The sequence below is a fragment of the Brachyistius frenatus genome, unplaced genomic scaffold (genome assembly GCF_029030835.1).
Source record: "Brachyistius frenatus isolate BFR_SWC_R1_liver_20210118 unplaced genomic scaffold, ASM2903083v1 Contig_92, whole genome shotgun sequence".
NCBI classification, from domain to species: Eukaryota; Metazoa; Chordata; class Actinopteri; family Embiotocidae; genus Brachyistius; species Brachyistius frenatus.
In genome coordinates, this window is record NW_027210691.1 from 704,273 (window position 1) to 728,082 (window position 23,810).

Here is a 23,810-nt window from a genome sequence, read left to right on the forward strand (position 1 = left end):
TTCTCTCATCAAATCCAAAGTGAATAAAATGTGTCCATCAGTTATCTCGGTGTTGTTAGCTAAAGTCACTCCTTCTTCTTAGTTTTCTGGAGGTCCATCTGAAAATAATCCCTCATTCATTAGAAAAGAAGATTCAAGAAGACCTGTTTTTGGGGGCGTGTCTTTGATTGACAGGCCTGTGGTGCAGTCAGGTTACAGCTATTGGTGGGCGGGACGTAGTATCGTCAGGTTTCTGATCAGATTGGTCAGATCCACCGCTGGCTCCTCCCCCAGCTCGTCCAAATATGGTCACTTCCTGCTCCAAACCGCTCCGAACTAGCAAAGATGGTGACGGACAGAATCCCAAAATTAGAACTGCATTCTAATGGAAGTCGTGGTTCCAACATGGGAAGTCATGTGCACCGTGCGCTTGGCTTTCACATGTTTAAGTTCTATAAACACTGTTGCTAAGCAACAACATGGACGGGCGTCTAGAAGCCACAGAGACTAACGTAATGCAGGAAATAAAATCCCTAAAAAAATTTAAATCTCGTATTATTTCACTTCTAATTGGACGTTTTTTCCCTCGTGTTCGCCTAAGAGGACGTAACAGCTGCTTTTATAGTTGGATTAAATAACTATCAGATTTAAATATGCGAGGAGTTCAGTAGTCCAGTAAGGTGACGGAGGCGAGCACAGCTGCTGTCATTAGATCAGATTAGAGTTTGCAGATGGAGGATTCGGAGCTCAGTTTGAAGGCATTTTAAAAACGCTAACATTACGTATAACACGCAGCTCATTAGCATCACTACAAGTTAGTTTTTACGGTTTAGAGAATCTGTTGCTTTAAAAGAAATCTCCCGTTGTCACGTGACCTTTCCAAAACACAACGTAACTTTGTGACGTAACTTTGGTCGTCAGAGGTCATATACAGACGATGAAACGTGCGACACTTCGTGGAGAGGAATTCATCGGATTCAAGTCTTCAACCACCGATCTCACTGAAAGGACCTCAGACCATAAAACTCAAAGCTCATCGTTTCCTCTCCGTTTTTATTAATTAACTTGTGATTCATTTACAAATTAAACAGCAACAGTATTTTACAGAAAGTGAAGAGACAAAATTTTCTCTGCAAAACTACAAAATCCAACGAGTCTTTCAAATTGATTTAACAGTCCAACAAACCCAAAAAAACCCACAAAAAACCCTCTGTGCTCGCTGCTGCAGATATTTCAGAGTAATACGTTTTCAATGTGGATTTTATATTGTTTTCTGTACTCACTTTTCATTTGTAACGGCTTCTGCACCGTTAGATTCAAAATGAAACCTTAAGAGCTTCTCGTCTCGTCCAAACTGGATTTACTTTCCCAGTCGAGCTGGCGGTCGACTCTCAGACGCATTATATAAGAAAACAGAAACGCCGATTCGGACTCGGCCTGCAGCAGATACTCCGTATTAAAGACCTCAGATTAGGATCAGATTTAAAAAATAACCGAACGTTATCGTGACAGCCATAATTTCAGCCACAAACCAAGCAAAAAAAAATAAAAAATAAGCTTAACATTTTATCTGATGCTGCTGATAAGAAGGCGAGCCGACAGCCGGGAGCTCAACTGGATGATGTATGGAGAGTTTGGGCCGTTCAGACAAGTCACTGTCAACACTTAACAGGCTGGGACACACACACACACACACACACACACACACACACACACACACACACACACACACACGCGTGTTTATGCGTGAACAAGCAGACAAGAAGAGGACGGTGAAAGCTGGACATCAGACCCAGACGGAGACGCTCCGTCGGTTCGAGTTGAGTCCACAGCTGAGTTTGAACCGCGACTTATCGCTCACGTACGTCGCCTCTTTACTCGCCGTGCTACCGGAGGACTCCACCAGAGGGCGCACCAGAGGGGGAGTGGGGGTCGCTACTACTGACTGAACTTATCGGGGGACTAAAATCATATTTTGGGGATTTCCCGCCACGCACGGACAAAACGGTATCGGACTTTGTTTCCGTGTATTCTTTTGCGGGTTCCTGATTCCCGACACATCTCCATACTGCCCCCTATAGGTCACGTCTATATTGCATATTGTTTAAAGTGAGTATATCTCCGACCTTGGAGGAAAAAATAATAATTAAAAAAAAAGGTTGGGGACGCTACAAAATATTATAGATGAATAACACGTAAACGCTTCCTCCCGCTGTGCAAAACTAGAGTTAAAATATCTCGGCTGCGAGGCTAACGGCCGACTCAACATCGCAACAGGTGGTCAGAAACTACGCTAACCGTTTTCAATGGTTCAAACTGCACGAGAAAAATATAGAAACCAAAACTTTTTATTTTTTTTTCTTCTTTTTTCTAATTCACAACTTTTTGGGGTTTTACAACTTGACCTTAAAAAGCAAAAACCTCAACGTCATCGAAGGGGGCGGAGCTTCTGCGACGGTGATGAAAAAAAAAATCACATCTCGAAACAAAACGAAGCCGAGAACGTCAACATTTAAGATCTAATCTATCAAAATATATATATTCATATATATATCTATATATATATAGATATATATATGTGTGTGTATAAATATATATAGAGAGAGAGAGGTATAAATACAAACAAGCAGTAAAAATAAGAAGGATCTGTGTGGTCGATTCTCCTCCCAGTGTCTGTACAATCAAGGCTTACAAAGCTCATAAATTCAGGGATGAAATCAAACCGACACTCTGCGTTCCCTCGTTCATCCGTCTTCCCTCCATCTTCTCCAGAAAAGATGTTCCTCTTCATTACTTTCTCCTTCTGTTTTTCTAGACTTCTCAAACACTCCTCCTCTTTCATGTTCCCGCCGTTTGTCCGTTCTTGCTTCACTCCATCTTGGACATCTCAAATTTGGTCGTCAGGGTTTCCTGCAGCAGAGAAAGAAAAAAAAAAAAACACCGATACGAGGTTCATTTTTTAAAATCTTGTAATTACTGATCTCGTCTGATTTAGCTTTTTCCAAGTCTACTGGAGACGGAGGTTTGTTGGAGGCAGCCCCTAGTGGACCTCAGTGGTATTACATTTTAATGAACTTCTGTACGGGCCTCTCTGTTTTAGACTGAAGCATTATATCCATTATTTATACAGCAAATCAACAAGCAAACAAAAGGAACAATAAGATAAAAAAATATTGTAAAAATGTAGGTTAAATAAACAATAAAACTACGGTGTAAGAATCAATAAAGAAAATTTAAAAAAAAATAAAGAAAAACACCAGGTTAAAAAAACAATAATTATAATTTAAACTCAGGATGATAAACTTAACTAGAAAGCCAGATTAAAAAGATTTTCTCCTCTAACAAGATATAAGAGCCTTATTTTTTTCTGTAGTTTTTTAAAGTGTCGTTTCATATATAATAATAAAAACCCGGAGACGTCCCCGCAGTAGTTTATTTGTTCTTCTTTCCCTCTGCTCTCTATCTTTACGTTTATTTTCCGACCTTCATCCCTCAGACATCGTTAATATGATTCCTTTTTGTTTCCGACGGAGTGACAGCAGAGATCAGCAGAAGCCAATTTGTCGGGTTTATGAGGGACGGTGAGTTAATTCACCGTTTCCGGCAGAAATAACGAACCTTTTTAAAAAAAAATTTTTTTAACCTAAAGAGGACTAACGAAGAACTGATGGAGGATGATGAAGGAAAGCGCAGATTTCCTCTTAATTACCTCCTTCATGATTAAAAGTAAATTTTTTTTTTTTTTTTTTTGCTCCTGCAGCGGTTTGTTGCAGCCGCCTTCATCCAGAATAAAAAAAAAAAAAAAAGAAAAAGGCGACTTTACATCAGTAGATCAGGGCGGGGGAGGAAGGGGGTTAATTCCCTCCTTAATCACGATGAATTACATCATTTGTGATATCAGGCAGGTTAAGATCAGAAGAATACGTTGCATAACAGGAGGGAGGAAAAGAAACGACTTCTAATCGGGCAGATTCACAGCTGCACTTCTCGTTTATTATTATCTATACAAGGCTTCCTTCACTCCGGTCCTCACAATGCACAGGGCATCCCATAATACTTCCTATGGACTTTAATATCTCTCAGTGTTCATACAGCGGCTTACGTGAGGAATATATTTTTTTTATACAAGAGGCACTTTGTTGATTGCGGAGTGACTTCAAACGGCTGTCAGGAGATGAAAGAGTAAATAATTTGGGGGGAAAACGGTCCGAACTAACGGACGGACGGACGAGATGGAAAAAAAAAAAAAAAAAAAAAAATTCTGATTCGTCTCCGGAAGATTTTTAATCAGAATAAATAGTCACAACGGGTTTGTGTATTTTTTTTGTTTTGTTTTTTTGTAGGAATCGTTAACAGCAAAACACAAACATGAACCGTCCACACGGCTCACCATGACAACAGAGAGGAGGGTAAACAACGGTGTGGCGTAACCGTGGCAACACAGCATCTCTGCTGGTGCTTTGCCTCCACCTGCTGCTCAGAATCAGAACTTCAGATGTGAGAAGTGTGTGTGCACACCTTATTAATTGCTGTAAACTTTCATAATAAACTTAAATGTTATTACCATGCTTTTGCATTCATTTCATTTTTTGAGGTGGTTTTATTTCAGGAGCTGAGCAGGTTGTTTTTCTTGTAGTTTTTTTTAAAAAAAAAAAAAAAGGAGATTAATATCTGCCTCAACATTTAACAATGAGTGTAAATTAATCACGTCCGTCCGTCTACGTACGAGCGTGTTCATCTGCACACGTAAAATCACATTTTAACATGTTTATGTTCTTTTATATCAGTTTTTATGATGCAGTGCATTCATTTTGGAGGCACTTTAAGCTGCATTTCTTGTATGAAAGATGCTCGACAAATAAAGTTTATTATTATTGTTATTATTATTATTATTATATAAGCTTGTATTTTTTGTTTTTAACGACGGAGACTCTCAGACGACATCTAAAGGAACGAAGGGAGTAAAACCAGGTTGACGTACCTCGTCAGAGTCCAGCAGGGGCGGCAGGGCGCTGCGAGGATGAAGCACAACACCGTCAGCATCACCGCTGTTTCCTATTTATTCATGAGAATAATCAGAGGCTGATGACTTACACGTCGGCCATCGACGACGGGATGTTCTCCTCCACCCACTTCAAGTCCTCGTCCTGAAAAACAAAGGATGACGTCACACATCTGGAACAGGAAGTGGAGAACATGTTCATCTCTGGTCTGCTGTACTTTTAATCAAAACTAAATCAAGACTGACCTTTTTATTCTGGCTTTCCATTGGATTTCATTTATTTATTTACTTGCGTAATTATTGACTTATTTACTTAATTCTTTATTCACTCACTTGTGTTTTTAATAACACTTATTTACTTAATTACATATTTACATATTAACTTAATTATTTACTCGTTAATTAATTAGATATTTACTTACTCACTTATATACTTAGTTACTTATTTACTTAATTCCTTATTTACTTAATTAATTCCATATTTACTTAGTTATTTACAAACTTACCTAATTACTTATATACTTACTAACTTTTTATTCATATATTTTAGTCAGGTTCATTTCCTGGTAGATCTTTTTATCAAAATTTTTGTAATTTATTCAACTTTTAACTAAATTTTATTTATTGTATTTGGCTATTTGTTTGTACATCTTAGTCTGTTTTTACAATTTGAAAATTCCTATTTTCTATTTTAGTCATTTAACTGAATTCTATTCATTTACTTGTGTATTTATTGATATATTATTTTATGATATTACTTTCTTTAACCTTTAAACCTGCATCTGTCCATCTATATTGAGGGTGTGTGTGTTGGTGTGGATGCGGAGGTTATTGTTTTCATGCAGCTTTGATTTTATATGAAAAGATCTCTATAAATAAAGTCTGATTAATGAATTAATTCACTCTCGACGTCTGTCACTCACCACTTTGTTGGCCTTGGCCGAGCCGTTGATCTCGTTCTTCGTGCCTCTCATCTTCATCCCCTCTGGAGACACAGCAGTGAAAAACAAACGCACCAGAAATGATTCAGCTGACCGCAACTGTTCAAATCATTCATTAGAAAACTCTGATTTCATCACGTTGTTTGATTAATTCTGTCACATTTCAGCAACAGGCTTTGTTTGTAATATTTAAGTTGATATTTATTTGACCTTAAAGGTCAAACAGGAAATGTAATTTGTATTTATATGTTCCGATGTTCGGTGCCGATAAACGTCTCTTCGTCATCAGGTGTGTGTTATTATTAAACTGATCAGACTCCTTCAAAATAAAAGATGAGGTGCAGTGAAACTCTGCAGGTGAAGCTAGCAGATCCTCAGTCTGCCACAGCTGCACACCGCCGGCAGAGTGAAGTTCAACCACTGATCAATAATCAACGGTCAGACGAAGTGAGTTTGATGTTGGGACGTTCACACCATCACGTTAACGTACGATAAACATAAATATGAAGTGGAAAGACGGAAGGTTTTCGATGGAAATAGAGGAAGGAAGTTAAAAGGAGGAAGTGATGAAGGTTTCCTGACCGAAAGCCTCGTTCATCATGGGCTCCTTCTCCTCTTCCTCACTCTCCTCGTCCACCAGAGGGCTGAAGGCGTATCTGTCGCACAACACAGAAACCCGATTTACTTACTCGGTTAATTAGAGATTATTAACCCCGCCCCCTCCCTCACATCACCACCTCCTACCTCTGGTTATTGGCCGACGGTCGCCATAGGAACATGATGACCAACAGGATGATGGAGAACAAGAAGCGCCAGAAGGCGTCGTCTATCCACAGGTCCCTCCAGTCCTAAACACACACACACACACACACACACACACACACACACACACACACACACACACACACACACACACACACACACACACACACACACAAATAATCACAACTTTTATTTTTTAGGGATTTAGAGACGAAATCAGAGAACATATTTAGTTCGAAGTCACAGAACTGAACTGTGTATTAATGCTGAAATATCCAAAACAAACAAAGACAAAATACTTTTAATAGAACTGAATGAAGAAAATGAATAAAACTACAACATAAAACTAGAATATAAAGTTTATATACAACACGATTCATGCTTTTTCTTATAATATATAACAGCAGGAGCATCGAAATTACGTCTGGAGGAAAATGAAAAAAAAACTATTTCAGGCAGTAATTCCAGTTTCTAAAGTAAAAACAATATTTCACTGCATTTGAAGAAAAAAAAACATGTAAATTTAGCCAGTGAACAAAATCTATAAAATAAAATGTTGAAACAAAAGAAATGCATCAATAAAACAAAGGAATAACAGAAGAATTTTGTTTGGTACTTACCGAGTGACATTTGGACATCCTGAAGGTCTTGGTGGTCCAAACGATGAAGATGACCGACGCTGAAAAAACCCCGACAACAGAACGCGTCAGAAAGCTTTAAAACACGTGATATTTTCTCGCGGCAGACGGCGAGCACACGGAGGAGGACGTTTTCGTACCTATGACGGCGAAGATGAGCGTGTTGGTGAAGTGTCGGTAGAGGGAAAGCTTCACCACGTTCCTCCGGAGACGCAGCAGCTTCATCGTCTGAGCCAGACTCACGAAGATGTGGCGACACGGTCAAGGAACATCTGGAGCAGCTGGATGGAGCTCGGTAGGAGGGTGGGGGAGGGGTGGGGGTGTTTTCAGATCCGAAACGTTTGATATTGCGATGGATTTTTTTTTTTTAAATTTAAGTTTGGGTTTTGAGTTCTATTTTTGGGGTAAAATTGCGTGAATTAGAAAAAATTACTTCTAAATCCCAGATGGCCGCTGTGAGCATCAACGAATGTAAAAGCTGAGGTAACTGATGTCTTATTTGCGTCTCATTTCACACATTTATTGGCTAACTTAAGCTTTTCGAAGACTGGAGCGCCCTCGACACTCCGGTTGTGACGTCATTCCCGGCTACGACTACGAAAGCAGCGTAACGCCGTTCACGTATCACTCCGTTCAACAACTTTTCTACTGAACACAAATCACAAGCAAGGCAGGAAATCAGAAAAAAAGAGATTAAAAATTCAAAGAAACTTTGAGGGACGGAGGTGCAGTGGCGGATATCCACCAACAGAGGGTGCAGTCGAGCACAACCAGGGGAATAGCAGCCAGGAGAGCTACATCATCTTCAGCCTACAGAGAAAGAGAAGGAGGGGAGGAGGAGGAGGAAGAAGAGGAACAGGAAGAGGAAGAGGAGGAGGAAGGAATGAGGGCAACCGATTGTACGACACAAGATGAAGATGAGGATGAGGAAGGGTGGAGAGGCCAAACAGAGGGAGACAACAGGGAAGAAGAGGGATGAGAGGAGGAACAGAAAAGCTGACAGGGCGCTCCTCACTCAGGTCAACGAGCGGCAGGTACAGCAGGTGGGCGGAGCTTAACACATCACTCAGAAAACCATCTGATCTGTTAGTACAGAGCCTGATGGAGGAGGACTGTGTGTTATTATCGCCCCCTGGTGGCTGCAAGTACAACACAGCTGCCTGCTACAAATAAAGCTTTTTACTTCTTCTGGTGTGGAGGTTCATTCTCAACTCAAATCTGTCATTAAAAAAACATGATGATATATTTCTTTACAGCTGAAAGTGTTCATTGTTCATATGTTTTATCACAAAAATAAAAGTCATCACTATAATTTTTTCACTGGCTGATTAGCTAGTTTTTCTCCTGAATCATAAAACTTCCTTGTAATCAGAGGAAATACATCTTGTGTTTTACATGTGTGTGTTTCAACCATCAACCATCAGTGATGTCATCATCCATCAGTGATGTCATCGTTGGTTTGTGAACGTTATGAATCCTCCAGTTCAGATTCTGTCCGTCACCATCTTTGTTAGTTCGGAGTGGTTTGGAGCAGGAAGTGACCATATTTGGACGAGTTAGGGGAGGAGCCAGAGGTGGATCTGACCGATCTGATTGGAAACCTGACAATACTACGTCCCGCCCACCGATAGCTGTAACCTGACTGCACCGCAGGCCTGTCAATCAAACAGACACGCCCCCAAAACCAGGTCTTCTTGAATCTTCTTTTCTAATGAATGAGGGATTATTTTCAGATGGACCTCCAGAAAACTAATAAGAAGGAGTGACTTTAGCTAACAACACCGAGAGAACTGATGGACACATTTTATTCACTTTGGATTTGATGAGAGAAGTTGAATGGGAGTCTATGGAGCCGGAGGCTTTTTGGAGCCGACCTCTAGTGGCACTCGCTGGTATTGCAGCTGAAGTCACTTCTGGATCAGAACCATTTTACAGACCTGAAGCTACGAACTCTTTTAGAAACAGTTTATGGTGTGTTTACACATTAAAGGATATCCACCAGACAACACAGGAGTCAGTGAAGGCCAGCACTATGTCACACAAAACTCTACTGCTCCTGTTGTCTCCTCGATCCTGAAGACAGAGAGAGGTTAGACACACACACACACACACACACACACACACACACACACACACACACACACACACACACACACACACACACACACACACACAGTGCTGCAGTGTTTGTGGGACTCACAGCGTTGACTCGCAGGATTCCCTCGATGATGGAGAACATCAGGTAGATGAGACCGACGCCGACCACCCGATGGAGCAGAGCGCCGAGTCGAGGCCTGACGGAGACAGACGGGAGGATCGATGACGGCAGGGACACGGTGAAATATGTCATCGAAAGAGGACCAGAAAAATTATCTTAAATTAACACTGCAACAAAGCTTCGACCAACATTAGAGAAAAGAAAAAAAACAGTCACCGTCCATCAACATAATAACATATCACGAATTTAAAGACAGAAACGCGTACATAAGTTTTATAACAAGATAATTAATGTCATATTTTCTGATGAACGCTGATTAAAATTAGTTTTCCACGGCCGTGAAGTGTTTCATGTATCTGGTTGAAAGTAACTCAAGTAACAGATGCTCATTAGTGAAATTTACTTCAATGGAGGTCAAATGATCTGATTTTACTTTGTTAGATACACAGTTTCTGCAATGTATAATAGAATAGAATAAAATAGAATAGAATAGAATAGAATAAAATAGAATAGAACACCTTTATTGTCATTGCACATTGCATTGTAAATACAGGAGGAATCCTGTCAAATGCTGCATATAAAATTAATATAAATTGCACAAATGTCCCATAAATTATTGCACATGTTGCAGAAAATATTCAAGATTTGTTTTGGTTGTTATGAATTATTCTGTTAATTATTAATTAATAAGTAAATTTTAGGAGTGGATTTAAAAAAAAAAAAAGGAAAAAGAACCCAAAAGTGCTGTGAGATGGAAAGACTCACTTGACGATGCCGTATCCCAGACTGGCGATGATCACCAACACCCGGGCCAGAGTCCTCTTCACTGCAGAGAGCACCTCGGCGAACACCACCGCCCCCTGGACTGCAGGAGGACACATTACACGTCGTTAGTGTTTTAAACCGTTGCCTTGAACTGGCGTCGGCACCTCCGCCGAACCTCGTCACCTACCGGACAGGCCCTCATATCGGATGCTCTGGAACTCGGCGTAGTAAACGGCCTTCTCCAACATGCCCAGGAAGATGACGCCTCCGATCCAGAACTGGATCCGGAGCAGGTCCCTCCAGTAACACGCCGACAGCCCCAACCACAGCACGGCCAGCAGCACGTACACGATGCACATCACCATGTAGAACTGGACACGGAGGAACAACGGTTTGTCAGACACACTGAAAAATAAGGGCCAATGCGGAAGTGCCCTTAAAGTGAAATACCATCAGCGCCCACTAGGGGGTTCGCTCCAAAAAGACACCATAGGCTTTCATTCAAAAAGCATCAACTTCTCTTATTTGCGTTTACTTTTTATAATTTAAGTCTGATGACATTCTTAGTTTATCTCGTCGTTTCTCTCTGTTTGAGTAAAACTCGATAAAACAAACTACAGTACCAGCAGTTTAAAAAAGCTTTTCAAAATTTAAAATACACATTTTAAGTGTTTGTATCTTCAGCAGGAATCAGTGTCCAAAACAGCTTTCACATCCAGCTGCCGAGTCTTTTACAAAGATGCTAAAAAAGTTCCGTATTAAAAATATTTTTCTTCATTACGACTGAAACAAAAATACATATTAACATCAGACGGGCGAACAGCTGCATGATTTTTGTTTTTTAAGTATAATTTTTTTGTGTGTGTTTGTGTGTGTGTGTGCGCTCTCACCATCATCAGAGGCCATTCGGAGGCGGATATGTAGTCATGAGGACCCTTCATGCTGATCTGAACTGTAAACACAAACAGACACTATGAGAATCAGAATCAGGATTTTTTTTTTTTTTTTTATTCATTTTGATCGGTTCAGCAGCATTTTGTTTCTTTGTGGCAGATCAATATGATGTTTATTACTATTTTTAGTTGGAAATAAACATCATTCTGTTTTGGCTACAACCAGAGTTCGGCTTTTTTTTTTTATTATGTTACACCTCGGTGGTCGTGACATAATTTGGGGGCTCGTCCGGGATATGAACCCAGGACCGGTAGGGTGGCAGAATGTAACGATGGTTAACAGCTGTGGTCAAAGAAGTGTTGATGTTACTGACGCTGCATGCTCCAGGGTGTCAGGGGGTTGGCGGCGGCGTCGGAGGCTCGGCTCTTGTCTTTGATCTCCGTGACGTTGAGGATGAACATGTAGGGTCCATCCTCCCAGCTCTTGGCCACCGCATCGAAGTGAGGGTAAGCAGCCGCCTGAGCAACAAGACAGAAGAGCTTCAGTGTAAAAGTAACTTGTATTGTTGTTTAGTTTAGTTCTGTAACAGGGGGGGTCTACACATCCTGGGATTCAAACCAGAAACCTCCTGGTCACACTGGGCAGGTTAAATCTGACAGACCTTTTTAGGAGCGACGGCAGATTTTGGTGCTTCTGCTGAAGCGTCTTTCTTCTCTGCTGCAGCAGGCTGAGACACACAGATGACAAACACACTCAAAGTTATAGAAAATAAATGAAAAAATTACCACACAATGGACTAAACATATGAGTTTCAAAGTTCTTCAATGTCATCTTTACAATAATTGAAGATAAAAGCGTTGGTGTGCAACGTTTCCGGTCAGACACTCGTCCACCACATGGGGTTATTTTGACTTATTTGGCAAAAGAAAATATATAAAATAAATATACACAAATAAATACATTTAACTTGTTATGACCGAAACTTATTGTGGTAAAAAAAAAAGAAATCAAGATAAAACCATAAGTAAAAACTTCACCAAAGTTTCTATCTGATATTAAAAGTACAAAATAATTCAAGTTTAATGAAAATCAGTCTATTAAGTCATCCTGCTCACAAACAAACAAATAAATTAAAAACAAACAAAGTGCCTGAAAAAGATCCTACTGATATAATTTATCTAATTTTTTTTTTTTTGCTATGAAGATTTTTCTCTTTTGGTCCAGAACTTCTTTTCTTCCAATAAACTGAGGACTAAGATCAATATTGAAATAAGTCCTGAGACTTTTGGTTTGTAAGAGAGAAAAATAAAAAATTGGATGCACACCTTTGGTTGAGGAGGCACCATGTCCCCCCTCCTCCTCCTCCCCCCGGAAGTCTTCAGTGTGACTGACTGGAAAAACAAACAGCAGATTTAAAATGTTTAACAGTTATGAATAGTTTGTTTAAAGTAGTTTTACATGTCGTGAAGGTTCATCAGTTTATCGAGAAACGCTTCGGTGTGATGTTCAAAGTGGAAACTAAGCAGCAGGATTCTTCGACACCAGACAAACCAGAATGCGTGAAGCTGTGATGAGGGTTATCGTCTCACGTGGGAATGATTTCATCTCTGAAGACAAGTAAAACTGGACTTCTAGTTGCATGTTCAGGTAACTCGGATCGTACGAGCCTTTGAGCCCTTCAGCCTATTTTCAGGGGAGTTTCACCTCCTTCACTTTTAAGCTCATATCTCGATCACTGTTGCGGCTAACCATTCATGCTATATCTTATTTCTTTAAGGACAGTCGAGGCTATCTCAATCTTTCATCCTTTAATTTGATAATATTTAGAGATTGTATTAATTAGCCTTTTTATCAAGGACAAACAATTTTTATTATGAAATTGTTTTTAATATGTTTCTCACTATAAAATACTGTCGGTAGAGATATCTTTTCATAATTGTTTTAGAGGAGATTGTCTAGAATCTGGAAATATCTAAACCATATTTGTGGGACATTGTATTACTCAGCAATTTAGAAAAAAAAATATGTGCCTGACGGAAAATAAATGTCATGAATGACTCCGGGTGGCCCAAACAGGGACTCATGATATGTGCTGATAACTCGGCTGTATGTAGTCACACTAATACATTGTTATTTTATATCTTCATACAAAGTGGGATGTAACGTCGGCTGTATGTTGGACACGCTTCAGAAGTCAGCTGTGATTCCAAAACTGGATAGACTAAAAAAAAAGCTTCGTCATACAGAGAAACGACGGATATCATCAGAAAGGGTAAGCGCTGCTGTATATTTTAATTCGGTCAACGTATGTTGCGTTTAAATGTGTATGAATGACTTTTGTGTTAACAAAGAAACAGGAAATGTCTCTCACCTGCTCCTGAGGCGGCTCCGTCAGCCGCACCTTCATCGTAAAGTTATCCAGGCCGAACTGAGACACAAAACAAGCCAAAATTAATTAAAATTAACCCACGTTAATATACAATCACCACACAAGGTGTGTGTGTGTGTGTGTGTGTGTGTGTGTGTGTGTGTGTGTGTGTGTGTGTGTGTGTGTGTGTCTCTCACAGTGTCGGGGTTCATGTGTCTCTGGCAGGTGATGGCAGGATACTGGTGGAAAGCGTAGAACCCACTTCCTCCACCGGGCACGACCTTCGTCGACCTGAAGTAACCTTCAACCACCGTCGGCTGGAGACAAACAAACAAACAACAACAGACAGCAACAGATGAGGTCATGTAAACATGGTGGACCCACAGGTGGTCATTTAAAAAGAATCAGACTGCAATACCAGCGAGTGCCACTAGAGGTCGGCTCCAAAAAGCCTCCGGCTCCATAGACTCCCATTCAACTTCTCTCATCAAATCCAAAGTGAATAAAATGTGTCCATCAGTTATCAGCAGATTTTAGTTTAAATTAATCAAGTAATCATTTTGCTCCGTCACAATTTCTTCAAGCTCCAAATGGAGTCGTCAAACTGCTCGTTTTTCTCCAAAGATATTGTGATATGCCGTATTTTGAAAACTAGATCAAAACAATTAATATGTGTAAATACAGATTTACAGGACCACCAAAAAAAAAAAATCTATACGGAAAGAAAATGAGACCAAAAGCCGTAAATAGAAAACGGGAGCGTCTTACGTCCATTCTGGAGACTTCGTCTCGGCAGTGCGAATTCCTCAAATACCAAGAGACGCTCAGCTGGACGGGAGACGAGGCGTTACAATCCTCCTGCACCACTGAACGCAAAAACAAATCAGGTTCATGATACAAAAAAATAAAAATCACATTTAATAACAATCTGCTGGAGACAAAAGATGAAAATGAACTTGTGATCTTCTCCGCTTACGTTTCAGATGGATGATGCTGTCTTTGAACAGAGTTTTAGCGAAGTAGAAAAGGTTCTGCTTCTTCAGAGTTTCCTGAAAAACAAACAGTCATTCAATAACCATGAAACCACAAAAAGAAACTGAGCGATGATTAAATCGGAAACCTTTCAAAATAAAAAAGTCACTTGCGAAACAGTCATGTGACCTAAAAACGAGTTCATATTTACTACGCTGGTACCGATACGTCACTACTGAACAATATCCTTTTACATTTCATCAAATCTATTTTTTGCAAATTAATTAATTTTATGAAATTGGTGTTTAAGTGCGTCATCGGACCTTTAACTTGGAGGATCTTATGCAGTGAACAAACATTTCTGCCAATACGTTCCCTAAAATCCAGCAGACTGGACCTTTAATAGCACCGACAGGTCATATCGAGTCACGTGTTTCAAGTATGAAGTTGTAGATATAATTACATTATTATCATATATATACTGGAATTAGTCATTTATTCCCGTTAAGATAAACTACACTTTAACAGCTCAGACGCGTGTTCTAAACACGCTGATCCGACGGCGCCGTCTTTGTGACGTCAGGTTTCTGACGCAGCAGCAGCAGAAGTGCTCAGCGACCAAAACCGGAACCCAAACCTGCTTTTAGCGGCTTTATTTTCGCTCTCTGACCCGTTTAAAGCGTCCGAACAGCCGCTGCGGAGACTCTCGGACACCGCTGCCCGAGCAGGAAACTCACGCTGTCGATGTTCTGGATCCATTTCCCGGGTTCGGACACGGCCCGGACCGGCCCGCTGACGGCCGCCAGCACCAGCAGGAGCAGCGCCGAGGACCAGAGTCCCGGACCGGCACGACCCGGACCCACGGAGCGCGCCATTTGAGCCCACCAGGAAGCAAAGGAAAACAGCTGCTGGAGAGCCAGCCACCGCGACAACTGACAACAAGTTGCTTCCGGGTAACGTCACGCGGAAGAGTGGTGATGCCTTCAGGTCCAGTCGGGGATTAAAAATTTCACTACAAAGTAAATTAGATTTAATTTTGAAACTACGAGGAATGTGCGCATTGTTCTCACTGAGGGACACAAAGACGTAGTGGCTAACTGATTTGACTTTCATTAGCATTATGCCTACACATTTAGATTGACAGATGTCACTGTAATTCATCAATGTGACCACTGGAGGGCCGTGAACACACATGGAGGCATAGCAACAGTCACGTGATCTCCAGATTAAAAAAAATGCGTCATTAATGGAATTTTTTTAATTCAAACTGGTGATATTTGTCAAATAATAATGATAATAATATTGATAATGCTGATAAAAAAAATAACTGCCCATATCCCCAATGTTCTGTTGCAGTGCCCCCTTGTGACCACAAGAGGGAGTCCATGTCCCTTTCTGTGTTTTTCATTATGAGTGTGAAGCCTTCGCAGTATAGTTGTTTGAATCTTTTTATCATTATTATATCTTTTTTTTCACTTTCTTACATTTTTTTTTAAGAAGAAATAAACTATAAAAATGTTCAACTCTTTCCAAACATAGCTGCTCCCCATATTTACACAATAAATAGAAGCTCTCTGGGATTTTGGCTGTTAGTCAGACTGAACACATTTTAAGGTTTTATTAACCAAACAATTAATTACGATTAACTGATAATAATCAGTGGCGTCTACGACTTAACTCCTAGAAACTACGTTTAAACAAAACAGACCGTAAATGCACCATACGGATCGGAAGATTGCAACAACAACAACAACAACAAAAAAGAATTTCAAAAGCGAAGTTTTGGACTTTTAATGTTGATCCCTGAACGCAGCACGGACTGTTTATTTCTTTTTATTCTATTTTCCTTGCTTGTAACTCGGAGGACGTTAGGACCTGGGGGGGAGGGAGGGGGTTCGCGTGTGTGTGTGTTGGGTGGGGTTGATGATGATGATGATGATGATGATGATGATGATGATGCATTGTGAAGGAACTTCTGCTCGGCAGGTTTTCTTGGACTCTTGAAGTGGGAACGTCCCGCCGACTGAATATCTGTCCGCCTCCACCTCCTCCGCGGCGCCTTCACGTCTCTCCGGCTCGGTGTCACCTCTCGGTCTCCTCAGCAGAACAAGAACCTCCAGTAAGTTCAAACTAAACCTTTCTTCTTTTCCTGCGTGGGTTTTTTTTCCAGCTGCTCTGCGCTGAAACTTGATGCTGCAGATTTACATAAAAGGTTTTTGAATGTTGTGGAAACTTACAAAATAAAATGTCACCTCCTTCCTAAACTCAGAGTTTGATTTGACTGAAAGCAGTTGAAGTGAAGTGACAAACTCAAGTTTCGAAATTCTCCTAAAAACACTCAGGCATGTGTTTACGAGTTTAAAATTTTCAAAATAAAAGTTGTCAGTCGACTCCTATCTTATTGAAACAACTTTAAATACCTCTGATTAAATCAAGAGTTTACAGTTATATTTTATTGACTGATTATATGTGAGACTTATTTTCATTATAATATCAGGAAGTAGCGAAAATATCCTTTAAAATTAACATAATGACGCAGAGAAAAGCAGGAAAATCTCAGTTTAAAAACTGGAATTTATAAACGGTGACATCTTTGTTTGAAAAATGACTAATTAATCATTAAAATAATTGTAGATAGTTTTCTGTAAACCAAATGAATTATGAGTAAACCAATTGTTTCAGCTGTGATTTTACAATTTGTATAATTATCTTTTCCTGTTTTTAATGATCCAAATGTTGACGAAGCTGCTTCTCTTGTTTTTCTTGTTCCTTCACAAGTTAAATGTTTAATTATTGTTTATCCTCTTTTTTCTGCATCAGATACGCAGCAAGATGTTTCTGGCAAAGAATTTAATCGGAGGCCTCATTAATATCGTGAGGTGAGAAGCACATATTTCATTTTGTCACAGCGCTAGGCTAACAGTTTCCCACTGCTTCCAGTATTTGTGCTAAGCTAGGCTAGCAGTTTCCCTTTGCTTCCAGTATTTGTGCTAAGCTAAGCTAACCAGTCCCCTGTTTTGTTTTGTTTTTATCTCCAACAGCAACATCGACCCTGCTCAGTTCGTTCCTTCAGACCCTGTAAGTACAACATGGGGGAAACTTTCAGAGTAAAATTTGATGAAGCAGCATCTTCCTCACACTCATGTTGTCTGAATTATTCATCAGCTCTTCTCAAACGGATATATTTCACGTACTGCACTGCAGACCGTCTGTTTACATGCTGCGTTTGTTCTTTTGCTTATTAACCCCTGAACGTTTTATTTTGAAAATGCACAGTTTAACTAAACTAAATTACAGCCGATAAACTGGAGAAATTTAAAACTGATGGTTGGAAAATGACTCGATTAGTCAGCAGTCAGAAGATTTGTGAACAATTGACTGTTAAAAAAAACAAAATTTGCAGAAAAAAAAATCATTAATATATATTTAAAATAATGTTTTGATGAATTGAGAATTACAGTAATTTATGACCCCAATAACATTCATTAAAAGCACATTTAAATCCTGAATTATAAACCTGTATGTTTAAGTTTGCTTTTTTTATATATATATTTGTTTATTATAAATAATACTAATAATACATACATTAAATCTTCTGTTTCTGTGTCCTCGCTGCAAACAGCTTCACATGCAAACTTACAAACTGTGATTGAATCAACACCAGTGGAAGATTTCATAAGCAAACAAACACACAAGGAATGTGTGTGAGCTAACAGACTCTCTGTGTGTGTGTGTGTGTGTGTGTGTGTGTGTGTGTGTGTGTGTGTGTGTGTGTGTGTGTGTGTGTGTGTGTGTGTGTGTGTGTGTGTGTGTGTGTGTGTGTGTGCAGCCTCCTCCTCGCAGGCCTTTGAACTTCTCCGAATCACACGAGAACGATGAGGAGAAGCAGTTTCGGAGGGTTTTTAAGCAGCTGGCTGGAGATGTGAGTCCATCTTGTTTCATCCTCCTGTGTGTGTGTGGAGGGGGTGGGGGGTGGAGGGTGGGGGTGGTGGTGGTGGTGGTGGTGGTGGGGGGGGGCTCATTTCACAACATCAGCATTTCACAAGATCAGCCTGTAATACACCTGTCGGCCCACTAAGTTAAATACATTAAGTTGTGTACGTTACTACCGCCTCGAACTCAGATTCCGGAGCAGGAAGTGACCATATTTGGACGAGCTGGGGGGGAGGAGCCAGGGGTGGATCTGACCGATCTGATGGTTAAACTGTATTTGAATTCTTTAGTTTTTGTGTTATTAAATTGGGACGCAGACATTTTCTGTCTCCACCCTGTTACCGGACTTTCTTGTTTTCCTGGACCGGGGACGTTCCCACTAGTAACCGTGACCCCTCCTCACCTGCCACACCTGTCTGCCCTCCTGACTCCGCCCTCTGCCCTCCTGACTCCGCCCTCTTCCGTCCAGCCACCTGTCCGCTCGCTTGCCTTTTGTCTGGCTTCAACCCACCCGGCAGGTTCTGTGGCCTCCTCGGAAATCCAAAGCCAAAGAAGGAAAAATGTTTACAACTCGAACCCTTTTCATTTCCACAGTGTAAATACAGCTGGTAACCGCCGGTAACGGAGAAACCTCCGGAGCAGGAAGTAGAAGTCAGCTGGTTTCTTTGGGCTTCTCTGGGACAGATTGTTCTTTAACATCAGATCAGACGCAGCGCGTCAAGACAAACAGCGAAGCCATTTATCGTGTCCTCTGACAAACATGTGGAAACTGCAGTTGGCTCTAGGGTGTGTTTTACACACACACACACACACACACACACACACACACACACACACACACACACACACACACACACACACACACACACACACACACACACACACACACACACACACACACACACACACACACACACACACACACACACACACAGTGTGTGTGTGTGTGTGTGTGTGTGTGTGTGTGTGTGTGTGTGTGTGTGTGTGTGTGTGTGTGTGTGTGTGTGTGTGTGTGTGTGTGTGTGTGTGTGTGTGTGTGACTCATCAGAGGGGTGTGTCCACCCATCAGACCAGAACTCAGCCTCTTCTCCTTCTGGCTCAACAACACTTAATGAGGGCGACGATGAAGATGGTGATGAAGGTGCCGAGGGGGTGGGCGGGGTCACGCGTCCGGTGGAGGCGGAGCCTGCTGCGCTGCTTGTTGTTTTCTGGAAACTTCCTGTTTACCGTTTAAAGGTTGTAAACCGCGACTCCCTCACCGCAGGAGAGTCGTCAAAGAGGAGTTTAATTTAAAGGAAGAAACCACCAGATGTAAACATGATCCAGGAACACGTTCGGAGAAAGCAACACGTGATCAAATCTGAGCGTCTGGATGGCGTTCGTGATTTAATAATAAAAATAATAAAATAAATTCTTTCAGTGGTGAGTCAGAAGCTGGAAAAGAAATATCTGAGAAAAATGAAACGGAAACAGCTTGACTGGTCTGAGTCAGTCAGATCAGACGTGACTCACTTAGTTTGGGGGTTTCCTCTGTGGAGAAATCAAACACCCCTTCTGGTGTGTGTGTGTGTGTGTGTGTGTGTGTGTGTGTGTGTGTGTGTGTGTGTGTGTGTGTGTGTGTGTGTGTGTGTGTGTGTGTGTGTGTGTGTGTGTGTGTTAACAGGACATGGAGGTGAGTCCCACCGAGCTGATGAGCATCCTGAACAAGATCATAGCGAAGCGTGAGTCCGCTGAACTTCTCCACATCCTCTGACTGATAACTTTTAAACTGTTATTCGAAGTCGTTCACGTTTGCGTGTCGTTAAAACCTATAAAATCTATAAAACCTATAAAATCTATAAAACATGTCGTCGCTCTTTCACCTCAGATGGAAAACTGAGGACCGACGGTTTCAGCATCGAGTCCTGCAGGAGCATGGTCGCCGTCATGGACGTATCCTTCCACTGAAACAGGAAACCAGCACAGCAGGAGTTCTGCGGGCCGATGACACAACAGGCAGCTCCGACCCAGCGATCTGATTGGTCCACTGAACATTTGGGCTCAAATCGGCATGACATCATCACTAGAAATATCACTCCGCCTCCTCGATGGGAGTATTTGATTAGAATAGAATTTCATATAATATGTAATATGATGTAGTTCCTAGGTGTTGTAGGTCTATTAACTGCTCGGGTGGTTGCTGAGGGTCCGACTACTTCCTGGAGGAGTAAGTACGTTACGTCCGAGTCTGCTGACCCGACTGGTAGTTCTCCGGTTGTTAGCCGTAGTTCCGTGTGTTGCCGTGGAAACGGAGATCGCAACCGCCCCACAGTATGAACACCTTTAGATTACGTGTTTTATTTTAGTTGGTAACTTGTTGGAGGATGTCACGCTCGAGGGTGTTTTAACGTCATTACTGGTGCGACGGCGATCTGGCCACGCCCCCTCTCCTGTAATGTTGCTTAAATCCTCGGTCCTGAGCGGAACCAGAACCAGAACCAGAACCAGAACCTGTAGTAGTCATGGTGGAGTTTGACCTTTGACCACGGCTGCCTTCAGAGTGACAGCACAGGGAAACTGGGCTTCCATGAGTTCAAGTACCTCTGGAACAACATCAAGAGATGGCAGGTCAGTTCACACACTGCTTCTTCTTTCTTCTTCTTCTGCTTCTTCTGCTTCTTCTGCTTCTTCTTCTTCTTCTTCTTCTTCTGCTTATTTTTTTTCTTCTTCTTCTGCTTCTTCTTCTGCTTATTTTTTTTCTTCTTCTTCTGCTTCTTCTTCTACTTCTTTCTTTCTTTCTTTCTTTCTTTCTTTCTTTCTTTCTTTCTTTCTTTCTTTCTTTCTTTCTGGGTTTTATTCACTACATGTTTATTTGTTTGTTGTGTTGTTTCCAGGGTGTGTATTTATCCCAGGATGCCGATGGTTCAGGTGTGATCTGCGCTGACGAGCTGCCAAGGGCCTTCAAGTGTGCAGGTGTGTGTGTGTGTGTGTGTGTGTGTGTGTGTGTGTGTGTGTGTGTGTGTGTGTGTGTGTGTGTGTGTGTGTGTGTGTGTGTGTGTGTGTGTGTGTGTGTGTGTGTGTGTGTGTAAAAACAATGAGCAAACTCCTGATTCATTTCAAACTAATTGTGTGTGTGTGTGTGTGTGTGTGTGTGTGTGTGTGTGTGTGTGTGTGTGTGTGTGTGTGTGTGTGTGTGTGTGTGTGTGTGTGTGTGTGTGTGTGTGTGTGTGTGCAGGTTTCCCTCTGAATGACCAGCTCTTCAAGCTGATTATCCGTCGCTATAGCGATGAGTGCGGCAACATGGACTTTGACAATTTCATTGGCTGCCTGGTGCGACTGGACGCCATGTGCAGTGAGTCTCCTCTTCCTCTTCTTCCTCCTCCTCCTCCTCCTCTTCCTCCTCATCTTCCTCAAAGTCAGATTTTTACTATTAAATGTCCGTTTAAGTTGATTTTTCCTTTGTTTTGACAAATAGTACAGCATGTATATTTATCACTCCTTCTTTGGCAGTTCGCTTCTAAATCAATATTAATTTGATTTGTAACAAAATATACGAAATGTTTATTATGCAAGATCAAGTTAATATTATTAAATCAATGACTTCTGCTCCTTATAATCGTGTTTAAACATTAACGAGATGGGATCGACTCGTCGGGCATAAATGATGCATGAGTAATGCTGTGTGTGTGTGTGTGTGTGTGTGTGTGTGTGTGTGTGTGTGTGTGTGTGTGTGCGCTGTGTGTGTGTGTGTGTGTGTGTGTGTGTGTGTGTGTGTGTGTGTGTGTGTGTGTGTATGTCTCTGTGTGTGTGTGTGTGTGTGTGTGTGTGTGTGTGTGTGTGTGTGTGTGTGTGTGTGTGTGTGTGTGTGTGTGTGTGTGTGTGTGTGTGTGTGTGTGTGTGTGTGTGTGTGTGTGTGTGTGTGTGTGTGTGTGTGTGTGTGTGTGTGTGTGTGTGTGTGTGTGTGTGTGTTCTGCAGGAGCGTTTAAGACTCTGGATAAGGACAACAGCGGCTCCATCGACCTGAACATCAAGGAGGTAAAACATTAAAAACTGTACTTTATAATGTATGAGATAAAACTGTTTAAACTGTTTTAATCCAATTTAAAATTAATTTCCTGATAACACAGAAACATTTTTCATCTTATTTTTGACTAATGTTAAATTGTAGCCTATTTTAGCTGGAAATAAAAGTATATATATTTTTCCTCAAATAAACGTTGTCGGAGAACGACTCTTTAGCCTTAATGTTTATTTGCATACAGCTTTTGATAAACTCCACAGGGAAGAGAGGAGCAGCTTGTGTTCAGCCTGACAGGCGATGCTCAGGGCAAAAAAAAACAACATCCTCAACGCTGCTTTTTTTTTTTTTTTTTTAACAAATTCAGATCTTTTTTTTTTCATCTGGATGATGCTTTGGATTATTTTCAAATTGAAACTCTCCTTTCTGTCTCCTCCATCAGTGGCTTCAGCTGACGATGTACTCGTGAAGCGACGGAGGGAAAAGCCGACCACACCCTCTTCTCATTACACTCGCGTGTGTGTGTGTGTGTGTGTGCGCTTACGGATGTGCAATTCGTGTTTGAAAACCTCGCCGTCTCCATGGTAACGGGACCAAGATGCCAGCATAGAGCTTAAAAATCAAGGGCAAAAATAAAAAACAAAACAATCTGGGACCAAAACGAGCTGCTGCAGCGACGCTGCAGCGTCTTCCTGTGTTACGAAAAAATAATTACTCTGAACGAATGTTTGAAATAATAAAGTAACAGAACTGACATTAAAGTGTTGTTGAGTCCAGTTTGTGGGGGAGTTTCTTCTATTTTTTTTCCAAACCAGTTCAGAAAAATCATCGTGATATTTGTGACGTATGTGCAAGAAAAGAGCTTCTCTCCAGCGATCGGGAGGAACTTCTAGTCGTGATTTTAGAGACACAAATATCTAAATTATCCTTGAGCGGTTTCAGCTGACATCGTTGTAACAACAGAAAAGTTTCTGCATTGGACGTGAACCATTTTTTATTTTCAGACGGGTATGAATTTAAGTGCTTTAAATTTGACAAAATACATTAAAAAAATGCCACAAAATCAAAACAGAAATGCAATGATGAAATTAAAAAAGATTGAGAATATGGTCGTGTGAGGATTTTGGAGCCGTGATTTCAGGCATAAAGAAGCCATTATTTTATGCCCCAAATATCATATTTTATTATAAATTTAATTCTTAATAAATATCGGTTAATGAAGTGTAAATGATCCAAAATAACTTCATATATTCATATCATATGAAAAAAAATACTTTTCAAATATTATTACATGCTATTTTTTTTTAGATAAGATTTTCCTCCAAGAGGTGAAATTTTGTT

The 23,810-nt window shown here is 40.9% G+C and overlaps 2 protein-coding genes across 3 annotated transcripts; one reads left to right on the forward strand and one right to left on the reverse strand.

The window, feature by feature from the left end:
- Window positions 1–1,012: 1,012 nt before the first annotated feature.
- LOC138627880 (transmembrane protein 87A) lies at window positions 1,013–15,414 on the reverse strand. 2 transcript variants are annotated; one of them, XM_069710518.1, is made up of 21 exons: window positions 15,277–15,414; window positions 14,544–14,616; window positions 14,336–14,433; window positions 13,765–13,884; window positions 13,571–13,627; window positions 12,525–12,590; window positions 11,861–11,926; window positions 11,573–11,717; window positions 11,196–11,257; window positions 10,493–10,676; window positions 10,306–10,405; window positions 9,523–9,616; window positions 8,062–8,132; window positions 7,463–7,569; window positions 7,305–7,363; window positions 6,667–6,770; window positions 6,505–6,578; window positions 5,905–5,966; window positions 5,074–5,126; window positions 4,961–4,991; window positions 1,013–2,889 (listed from the first exon to the last, which is right to left on the reverse strand). In XM_069710518.1, the coding sequence occupies exons 1-21, from the start codon at window positions 15,412–15,414 to the stop codon at window positions 2,848–2,850; spliced, it is 1,806 nt and encodes a 601-aa protein (XP_069566619.1). In that variant the 3' UTR covers window positions 1,013–2,847. The 2 variants fall into 2 exon arrangements, with proteins under 2 accessions (XP_069566619.1, XP_069566618.1); XM_069710517.1 differs by lacking the exon at window positions 8,062–8,132 and adding an exon at window positions 9,316–9,395.
- On the forward strand, window positions 15,409–23,230 carry capns1b (calpain, small subunit 1 b). Its single transcript, XM_069710536.1, has 12 exons — window positions 15,409–15,492; window positions 16,526–16,658; window positions 17,360–17,418; window positions 17,581–17,617; window positions 18,369–18,461; window positions 20,136–20,193; window positions 20,340–20,404; window positions 21,011–21,079; window positions 21,346–21,424; window positions 21,687–21,803; window positions 22,428–22,486; window positions 22,912–23,230. The coding sequence occupies exons 3-12, from the start codon at window positions 17,372–17,374 to the stop codon at window positions 22,936–22,938; spliced, it is 651 nt and encodes a 216-aa protein (XP_069566637.1). The 5' UTR covers window positions 15,409–15,492; window positions 16,526–16,658; window positions 17,360–17,371; the 3' UTR covers window positions 22,939–23,230.
- Window positions 23,231–23,810: the final 580 nt, after the last annotated feature.

Bases quoted from the DNA above. Each gene is read 5' to 3' on its own strand.
- LOC138627880 (XM_069710517.1), bottom strand. From the start codon at position 15,414: ATGGCGCGCTCCGTGGGTCCGGGTCGTGCCGGTCCGGGACTCTGGTCC. The intron at 14,617-15,276 runs GTGAGTTTCCTG...TTTGTTTTTCAG, and splicing joins GGATCCAGAACATCGACAGC to GAAACTCTGAAGAAGCAGAA. The intron at 9,396-9,522 runs GTGAGTCCCACA...CTCTGTCTTCAG, and splicing joins GAATCCTGCGAGTCAACGCT to GATCGAGGAGACAACAGGAG.
- capns1b (XM_069710536.1), top strand. From the start codon at position 17,372: ATGTTTCTGGCAAAGAATTTAATCGGAGGCCTCATTAATATCGTGAG. The intron at 21,425-21,686 runs GTGTGTGTGTGT...GTGTGTGTGCAG, and splicing joins AAGGGCCTTCAAGTGTGCAG to GTTTCCCTCTGAATGACCAG. The intron at 22,487-22,911 runs GTAAAACATTAA...CTCCTCCATCAG, and splicing joins TCGACCTGAACATCAAGGAG to TGGCTTCAGCTGACGATGTA.